The 9,903-nt window shown below is 34.2% G+C and overlaps 2 protein-coding genes and 2 long non-coding RNA genes across 5 annotated transcripts in view; 2 read left to right on the top strand and 2 right to left on the bottom strand.

The window, feature by feature from the left end:
* The first annotated feature begins 502 nt into the window (after nt 1-502).
* LOC109588384 (uncharacterized) lies at nt 503-836 on the top strand. Its single transcript, XR_002188137.1, has 2 exons — nt 503-568; nt 691-836. It is a non-coding gene; the product is annotated as an uncharacterized LOC109588384 (long non-coding RNA).
* A 1,770-nt stretch (nt 837-2,606) lies between these two features.
* On the bottom strand, nt 2,607-4,839 carry LOC109588382 (uncharacterized). Of its 2 annotated transcripts, none has more exons than XM_020004556.1 (9): nt 4,813-4,839; nt 4,219-4,716; nt 4,039-4,161; nt 3,803-3,991; nt 3,645-3,754; nt 3,420-3,569; nt 3,193-3,373; nt 3,076-3,141; nt 2,607-3,019 (listed from the first exon to the last, which is right to left on the bottom strand). In XM_020004556.1, the coding sequence occupies exons 1-9, from the start codon at nt 4,814-4,816 to the stop codon at nt 2,706-2,708; spliced, it is 1,635 nt and encodes a 544-aa protein (XP_019860115.1). In that variant the 5' UTR covers nt 4,817-4,839; the 3' UTR covers nt 2,607-2,705. The 2 variants fall into 2 exon arrangements, with proteins under 2 accessions (XP_019860115.1, XP_019860116.1); XM_020004557.1 differs by having other exon boundaries at nt 3,645-3,751.
* A 159-nt stretch (nt 4,840-4,998) lies between these two features.
* LOC109588385 (uncharacterized) lies at nt 4,999-5,336 on the bottom strand. Its single transcript, XR_002188138.1, has 3 exons — nt 5,297-5,336; nt 5,157-5,243; nt 4,999-5,100 (listed from the first exon to the last, which is right to left on the bottom strand). It is a non-coding gene; the product is annotated as an uncharacterized LOC109588385 (long non-coding RNA).
* A 3,972-nt stretch (nt 5,337-9,308) lies between these two features.
* LOC109588383 (leucine-rich repeat-containing protein 40-like) overlaps nt 9,309-9,903 on the top strand; it is a 2,104-nt gene continuing 1,509 nt past the window's right edge. Inside the window, exons 1-2 of the mRNA XM_020004558.1 lie at nt 9,309-9,432; nt 9,533-9,760. Of these exons, the coding sequence (XP_019860117.1) occupies nt 9,551-9,760 (210 nt within the window). The 5' untranslated portion in view covers nt 9,309-9,432; nt 9,533-9,550. The remainder of the gene's footprint in view (nt 9,433-9,532; nt 9,761-9,903) is intronic.

The following is a 9,903-nucleotide window of genomic DNA, read 5'->3' as shown; positions in this document are numbered from 1 at the left end:
AAGTTTTTGTCAAGGTACACAGCTGCAGTGACCCAATAGAAAAATTGTACTATAGTTGTGGGTTTCAAGCAATTTGTGTACATTGTGGCAGTACACTACAACTGATTTATTCTGACGAATATTATCCTCAATGTGTTTTATGTACAGATAAATCACCAATCAAGCGTGCTACAAGAAGGCGCATTGAGCACTGAGCCACTAATCTCCCTGCTTCTGTTCTCTTCATGATAATCTTGTTATAAATGATTTATTATTATTATAAAATTAATGTTTGTGTCACTTTTCTTTTATGTATTTTGTATTTGCTAATTGTAAAAGTCCTTACTTTTCACTTATTTTTTTTGTTTAGGTTTTTTGTATTTTAAACATTGGTGCCTTTTTTGATTATGATAATAATTATTAATAATAACTATAAATAATTTAATAACTATAACTACCCGCCCGCCCGCTTCCTTCCTATTAAGGTTGAGAAACAATGAATCTAATCACTGTGGCCTAAGGAGGGGACTGTACCAGAATCCTTATTGAAAGAAGCTCGTAAAACGGGTTCACTGAACCTGTCAAACAGGTAGGAGGAATTTTTTTAATTTACCAAAAACGATTGAAATGATTTTTTGATTTTCATTTTTATGACGCATTAATGAACATGTGGATGTATGAAAGTTAGTGGGTGAATGTGTATAATTACAGGGGCATTAGTGTTATTCCTCCTAAACTGTGGAGACTCAATATTGATCCTCCTGATGGTAGTACTGCTTCTTTTGATGTTGATGAGAGATGGTGGGACCAGGTGGAACTGACTAGACTGGATCTATCATCTAACGAAATCAAAGAAATATCTGAAGATATTGAAAACTTTAATTCATTGTCAGTGCTTGAGGTGAGAATGAAAATATAAGATTTTTAATATCATTATAATACATGTTTAGTGTACATGTATGTATGAATTAAATTGTAATAGCATGGTATACTGCATGCTTTGAGAGAACTCCCTTGAATGTTGTAGATTTGTTTATAGTTTAGTTTGTTTCTTCCCTTTCTTCTTTCTATTTTTCTTCCCTCCTTTTCCCTCCTCCCCCTCATTCTATTCCTTTCCTTCTTTCCTTTCTCTATGTATATCTCTCCCTCCCTCTCTTTCTATTATAGTCTCTCCTATATGTTAGGAAGGTTTGAGTCTCTTCATTATCTTCTCTTTGATGTTCTCTTCTTAATTAAATGAATGAGACCTGACATCCTCCGGAAAGGAACAGTATTGGTCCTCTAGTATCTCTTGTATTGAAGAACCAGGAGACCACATGTGACGGCCAACCTTTCCCTCGTCCATCAAGATCCCCTCGTCACCATACAAGTGAGAGATGATGTGACTTTTGATGATAGTCATGTGATGTTGTGTAGGTAAGGATGAGGAGTGGGTGGAGTGAGGGGAGGTGTGGTGAGAAAGGAAGCTGTGATGATAAAAGCTATGCTACCTCCTGAGTAAGAATATTAATGTGTCTTTTAATAAATACTGCATAGTATAAATTTATGTGTTTGACCTAATATTTTTGCTAACAGTCAAAGCCACTTTCATTTTTAACGTGTTTACCCTGTAACCATGTGGAAGAATAAAAATTATAGTAATAAATTTTTGCTGCTTTTATCTCAAATTCTTCTTTTCATTATTTGGCACATTTTTCACTGTTGTTGACATGTGTGTATTTTATATTGGCTTCTGAATCACACTCTAATTCATTTAATTCATTTAATTCATGATTACATTTCCTGATACATATTGATATCTTGATGCTGTGTACAAAATTTGAACTGTTTCTGACAAATAATTTTCGAGTTATGAGCATTTTTAGAAATAGGCCAATTTTTGAAAAATACCCAAGGCTATAGCCCATGCTTTTTTTGTAAAAAAATGGCTCTAAAATCACCCCCAATTTTTATTACATTTCCTGATACATATTGATGTCCTGATGCTGTGTAGAAAATTTGAACTGTTTCCGATAAATAATTTTCGAGTAATGAGCATTTTAAAAAATAAGCCAATTTAAAAAAAATACCCAAGGCTATAGCCCATGCTTTTTTTGTAAAAAATGGCTCCAAAATTACCCCAATTTTTATTAGATTTCCCGATACATATTGATGTCCTTATGATATGTAGAAAATTTGAGCTGATAATTTTCAAGTTATAAGAATTCGAGAATTTAAAAAAACTGAGCCAAATTTGAGAAGAGCAAAGGCTATGTGCATCCATGTACTGTACATGTACATGTCTACGTGCATTTTCTTTTACTTATTACATGATGCATTGTTTATTGTTATCATTAGGTTATGGTATATTGTTACTGTTCTTATGGGGTACCCAATGTATGCTCCTTTTCATCAAAGAGGGTAAGTCATGTTACTTCTCATGATGTCATTCCATTCTTTCTCTCTTGATCCTCTCTCTCTTCCTCCTTCTACTTTCTATAGAAGAATTACTCTAACAACTAGATCAGTAGCGTTGCTGAGGAAAATGACTGTTGCTATGACACCTGTACATATACATGTACATCAATGAAGAGATACTCAACAATTTTTACATTGTTTTCTTTTTTTTATTTTGTCCTTTATTGTTATAATTTTAAAAAAGCAATTGCTTCCATAAAATCAACAATATTAAGCAAAAAAGTAACAACAACGATAAGAATAATTGTAATAATACTAAAGCAAAATACCTAGCTATTATTATATTTTTGTATAAGCTCATCAGCTAGTGCAATAGTTCTTAGAGTATCTTCCTCTCTGAGTATATCTAAGAATATACCAAATACTTTTCCATTCATACGAATAGAACTCAAAATGATGTGAAGCAATTCATCCATTCGTTCATCGTCACTTTCTTGAGCAATTATTCGTCTTTTCTCTCTTGCGTTTACAATTTTGTGTTCCAACAACTTATCAACTAAGAAATGAATATCAATCCCACAATCCTTTACTAGTGAAGTACATTCTGTCATTACTCTATGAGCAATATCAGATCTAAATGTACCTATTAATGATACAAATTCAGTGATTAGTGTGTTATTGCATTAATATCAATCATACCTTCTTCAGTCTCTCTCCTGGTTTGACTGATACTAGCAGTAGAGGAGCTTGAGATAGTACTGTCTCCTATAGACCAACAATAATCACTTATAAATGTCCCAAATCTCATTCACTAACTCATTGACAATGAAGGAGGTGGGGATCTGTTAATGCAAATTGTAATATCAGGATCTATTCCAGTTAATTCAATGGGGCAATGAAGTGGCTTTTTAGCAACACCAATTTCAGCATACACTGACACGCTACAAGTTGCATAAGAGGGATTTAACGGGAACAGGTCAACTCTTGACTGAAGCAACTAAAGGAATTGTCCTTATAATAAATACTTCATTAAAAGCACTAACTTTCATTGGTTTTCTATCAGGATTAACAGTCCATCCAACCTCCTGTACAGTGTGTAGAGTCAATTTAAGAGTTCCATTTGGTTCAATAAACTTAAATGAGTCAACAACATTATCATATTCAATACCTGATCCCTGCTTGCTTTCAAAATACTAAATGAACATAAAACAAATGATCAAAATTTGTAGTGTGGGTGTATGTACATGTACATGAGGTGTATACTTTACCGTTTTAAGAACTTCCAAATCTCTAACAACAGAATACATAGCCTTCCAATGACCAGCTTCTTTCTTATCATAGTACATCATTCCAGAATACAATGTATCACGAGAAGCTGCTGCATGTATTTATAATGTACGTAATACATATAATATACCATTAATACCTGAATGTGTAGTGGAATGATCAGTAGATGATTCATCATCATTCCTTGCTGGACACTGTTCAATGGATACAGTAGCTGTAGTTTCATCAGAATCACTTAGTACATGATCTGACTGTTGCATTGTTGGTTCATCAGTAGTATGGGATTCTACCTCACGGACTAACTGAGAAGGATCATCATTAATTGAGTCTATAAGGTAAAACATAACATGCAGTATACATGATACAGTTACATACCATGAGGTGGTGTAGTACTTGTTGGTGGAGTGGCTCCTCCTCCACTACTATTCTCTCTTGCTCCATTACTGCTATCATTAGGTGTGTCTCCATTAGTCTCCTCCTCACAATCATTATTTGTTCCTATACATCACACAAACACATCAACAGTAAATTATTAATACAAACAATATTGTATACCTTGAGTTTGTGTATCATTCTCTGATCCATTCCCACCTCCATTAGGTGTGTCTCCATTACCAACATGTCCAATACCAAGAGCACAGAATTCATCACGTTCAATAGAACCATATCTGTTCCCTACACTAAAAGATCCTCCTTCAACTATACTGAACTGGTAAGCATTGGGAGACTTCAGTGGAGCTCTCACAAACTTGAGGCAACCAGTCTGACTAGTCTTCCTTAGATCCACACAATGTTGTAGCTCTATTACCAGTGGTTTTAATAGTCCCTTAGATACTGATATTGCATATACTGCACTCACTAGCACAGTACTGTTGGGTACCTTGAAATTACCACCAGCTAGTGCAGTAACAGCTACTTCAGTATCCTTGGTCACTGCTCCTTGAGGACACTCTAATCTGAATCCATATTTCTCCCACTGGAGTGAGTGAGACCTGTCTCCTTGTAGGATAAAGAGCTTCTGTCCAGCTATAATGATACTAGAGTCTAGTGAATCTGAAACAATACAGACACATCATATCTAATACCAGTATAGTGCACACACAATCATTCACATGTGTATACATGTACATGTATACATGACTAATTTACCCATTGAAGGGATCAGGTAATTAAATTGTAGTCCAATAGAACTAGTCTCTTTGATAGGTTGCTTGAGGACCCTCTCTTGTCTTTCCTTCACTAGTTTGGCTATGTACAACTCCTTTTCTTTAAGGTCTATAAATTAATAGAATACTAATAATTATTATTGATTGATGATGATATACTAACCAGTAATGATCTGTTTCTCATTCTCTGATTGTTCCTCTACTTGTGATGTCAGTTTGGCTATAACTTTGTCTTTCTCAGAAATGTCAGTTTTCAGATTTTGAATGTCGTCTACACAATAAACATATTCTCTCATCTAATACATGCTGTGTGTATAGTTAACTAACCAATAATGATCTGTTTCTTTTTAAGACATCGTTCCTCCTTCTCTTCCAATTGTTCAGCAACTTTGAGTTTAAGTTTCTCATAATGTTCTACATTAATACAATATTCTCTCATCACTATTATGTACTGATGATACACTAACCAGTAATAATCTGTTTCTTCTCTTCAATATCAGCAACTTTAGCTTTAAGATTCTCATTATATTCTATTATCAATAAATATACAAAGGTAAAAATAAAGTAAAATTTGTTGCTTACACAAATTTACACTGCATGTACAGTACAGTAGCCCATAAATACGTGTACTAAGATTATTGCTAATGATACCATATATGGTATGCAGAACTCACTCTACATGAATCTCATTATCTCTAATGCATGGACAATTTGACCTATATTGAGTACAGGATACTATTTCCATACTCAACATTCTCTAATCCACTAGTATTATAATGTAAACAATGTACACATAAACAACAGTACAACACAATAGTACCTAATTCAAGACTTGATTTATCCTTTTCTGCTTGCTCAAGGAGAGTGGTAGCATCATCAAGTTGCTGACTAAGTGTTACCTTTTCTTGAAGAACCTGTTGCTGCTCTTTGTCTCGATCTTGCTGTATCTGCTCCTTCTCTTTTATTTCTCTTTGAAGCTGTTCCTCATAAAATTCTCTCTCTCTTTCTTGTAGGTGCCCTCTGAGTAATTGAACCTCTTTGCTTAATCCTAAATTCTCCCAATCACTCAGTATCCTTCTTCTTAGTTGATCTTGATACTGGTCCAGAGGTATTACACTAGTAGACCAATCATTATCACTAGTATATCCTATACAGTAACGAAATAGTGGACAATAAGAAATACACAAATTAATTACACTTAGTTACTATGGTAACCTTATTATTAATGGATTCATGTTTAATCATTGTATGTGTGACCTCTGTCAGTTTACACAGTTAACCACATGAACATATTATTGTATATAAATACACTGATAATAATATTTCGTTCACTCTAGCTCCTATTAATATCAGTGTTTCTGTATCTGCAGTCATTATATTTCACTATTGTACATAGCAGGAATGAATTGGTAATAATTAGTATCATAGGTATATGTCAAATGCTCTCATTAAAAATTCATCATAAGAATTACTTACTTTATTATAATATTATCATTACTAATTATCATTACATATTCAATACACATTGTATCTACTACTGTCTACATGTACTTACTGAGTTCAATAACTGCTGTATCACTTAATGTTGAATAGTCTGATCTGTCTCCTCCAAACTCAATTATCCAGTTAGTAGTTGGGGTCACACTCCACACTGAGAGAGAATGACTGTCACTCATAGTGACATTGACTGGTAGATTAATCTATAAAATTAAATGATAATAATTAATTTGTGTATGACATATTAATTGATTTGATATCTGGTTAATAAACACAATAACTATTTCACAGTTTTATAGTCTGCACAGTGTGTTTTATGTAACACAAAGATGACATAATAAAATTAATAATACACAATATATTAATAGACAAGTATACACAACTGAGTCTGTTATTATATCATGTGAGTCCTCAATTAAGAACTTACTAAGTGTCTGCATGTACACACATACACATACACATACTAATGACACACTAACACACATACATGTACATCTATACATGCATAGACATATAAAGCTACATGTAAAGCATGCATAATTGCTCACACACATACACACACATGTACATGTTACATGTACACATGATGTACGTGTTAGTACACACATACACATATTAAAACATATACACACATACACACAAATACATGTATGTACATACACATTGTACACAATGTACATAAAATAGAATTTATTATAATTCCAGCATTGACACTATCAATTGTCAATCCATCTTTACACACACACACACACACACACACACATGTATATTCACACACATTTAGGTAAAGAAACAAACACAAAACACAAAAAGACGCAAACACACATTCACAATAAAAACAGACACACACACACACATACTGAATACCAGCATTATTCATCAGTAGTTTTCACTGAGTATCATAATATGTACATGTACATTACAAACCTCATGAGTTACAAATTTAGTTAATCACTTTATGTTTCATTATCAAGCATCATAATATAATACTTACCAGTTCTTTCCATTTTCTTTTGTTAATGTCCAGTAACCATACATCATAGGCAGGATATCCACCCACCACTAGTAAGTGTGGTCCTGAACTAGTGGTAATCAGTACACTGGAATGACCCCATCTTCCCTCAGGCCATTGTACTGATCCTCTAGGATTAGGTACTTCTAATATATCCTGAGAGAATAATAAAATAAAGTTTACTTGGAAACCCCATACGGCACAATTTACAATCTAAATAATCTCACAATCAAAACCCATCCTACAGTATTAACTCACCACTGATGTCTTAGTGAAACTTATGATATACAGTTTATTATCACAGATTTCATTAGGAGTAGAGCCTCCAAACATTACCGCAGTGTTATTAGTAAGAGGTGTTAGAGTGAAGTGACTAATAGGAGGTGGTCTGTCTCCAGTAACAACAGGAGATATCCATTGATCTAATAATAATGTACAAACATTCATGTACACTTACTTACCACATACACACACATACATTATACACATTCATCATACATATGTATGTGTATATGTGTGTACATTATTATTCATACATACACATCATGCATAGACACACATCACTATCACATGATACACACACACACACAAATACACTCATGTATGGATACACACACCATCACACACACCACACCTGTAAGGAGAGGTCCAGGGGGTCTCCTTATTTCAGGATTACTAATCTATTCTGGTACATGTCAGTTATGATTGTTAATGAATAATTATACAAAACTCATGGAACATTGTATGTGGGTAATTTGTGACTCATGTGATACAGAACTTTATTTAAAATGATAATAAATAACATGAACCTACACACACACACACTCATGTCACATTAGCTTATGTATAGATACATGTACATATACAAACATCACACACACACAGATACATGATAATACTCACACACACATAACATGCACATTATAGATACACGTCACATACACACGTCATACATTCATAAATTCTCACATACATTATATGCACTATCATACACAGACACATCATAATGTATGTATTAGTACACACACACACGTCACATATAGACACACGTCACCATCACACACAAACACATGACACACAGAGACACACTAACAAACACACTTAATTATTAACAATTTGTTTTATGTACATTAATATAAATTATTCAGTTTGAAATACTCATCAACTATTGTGTATCAATGATGAGAATTACTGACCTGATGAAATCCTGTAATAATGTATCTCATTACATCTCAAATCACCATAATAATTATTATACTGAGTGTTAGGTTGCTTAGGTGTAGAAGATGATCCCAGTCCTCCGATTATTACGAGATAGTGTTCACTGTCAAAATGAACTGATATTATTCCACAGTAGCCCTTCTTCATTGGACGACAATCAGAACTAGAAGAAGAGAGTTCCCTCCACTTGAATGAATCCACATTGAAACAATGTAAGCTGTTTTGATAACCACCACCACCATATCCACCGAAATAATATATGTCCTTCCCAATTGCAAAAGTTGAATAGGCCCAGGTACCTAGTGGTGGGGTACCAGTAGTAGGTTTCTGGTCCCAAGCACCAGTTGGTAAGTGATACACCTCCATCACATCATAGTCTACTCTAGACCCGTACCCACCCCACATATATAGGTAGTCTCCTACCTTTACTGTGGAGTGTCTCTCTCTCTCCACTGGTTGATAGTCTATAGAGAACAAGAGGTACCAGTAACAGAGTAACAGTAATATAGTGATGAGTTAGAATAAGGACAGGATACAGAGGAGTAAAGTAAGTGAGAGAGAAAGAGAGACAAAGAATGAATGAAAGAGATACAAAGAGAAGAGAATAGTGGCCCTCACTTTTAGATGCCATTCTTGCCAAATACCAGCCCCACCCAAACTATGCAACATAAGACCACACCCATTTGTCCAAAATTCATAAAATGACTTCCAGTCATTGTGCCAGAAAGTCTCCTGCTGGTTCTGCTAGACTCAAACCAAATCCTATCTTCTTCAATTCTCCTAGTCAAAGTGATGGGGTAGGTAAGGAGGGGACTGTACCAGAATCCTTATTGAAAGAAGCTCGTAAAACCGGTTCACTGAACCTGTCAACAGGTAGGAGGCTGTGTGAGACTTGTAACATGTTTTTTAAATTAAAAAATGACCTAAATGATTTTTTAATTTTCATTTTTATGACGCACTAATGAACATGTAGAGGTATGAAAGCTAGTGGATGAATGTGTATAATTACAGGGACATTAGTGTTATTCCTCCTAAACTGTGGAGACTCAATATTGATCCTCCTGATGGTAGTACTGCTTCATTTGATGTTGATGAGAGATGGTGGGACCAGGTGGAACTGACTAGACTGGATCTATCATCTAACGAAATCAAAGAAATATCTGAAGATATTGAAAACTTTAATTCATTGTCAGTGCTTGAGGTGAGAATAAAAATATAAGATTTTTAATATCATTATAATACATGTTTAGTGTACATGTATGTATGAATTAAATTGTAATAGCATGGTATACTGCATGCTTTGAGACAACTTCCTTGAATGTTGTACATTTGTTTATAGTTTAG

This window comes from Amphimedon queenslandica, unplaced genomic scaffold, assembly GCF_000090795.2.
Source record: "Amphimedon queenslandica unplaced genomic scaffold, v1.1 AMPQUscaffold_12123, whole genome shotgun sequence".
Lineage (NCBI taxonomy): Eukaryota > Metazoa > Porifera > Demospongiae > Haplosclerida > Niphatidae > Amphimedon > Amphimedon queenslandica.
Note: the sequence above shows the minus strand (reverse complement) of the source record. Positions and strands in the feature narration are given on the sequence as shown.

Excerpts from the sequence above, each read along its gene's own strand:
- LOC109588382 (XM_020004556.1), bottom strand. Across the intron at positions 3,570-3,644 it reads ATTTGGAAGTTCTTAAAACG|TATTTTGAAAGCAAGCAGGG; the intron begins GTAAAGTATACA and ends ATGTTCATTTAG. Across the intron at positions 3,142-3,192 it reads ACCTCCTTCATTGTCAATGA|GAGACAGTACTATCTCAAGC; the intron begins GTTAGTGAATGA and ends GTTGGTCTATAG.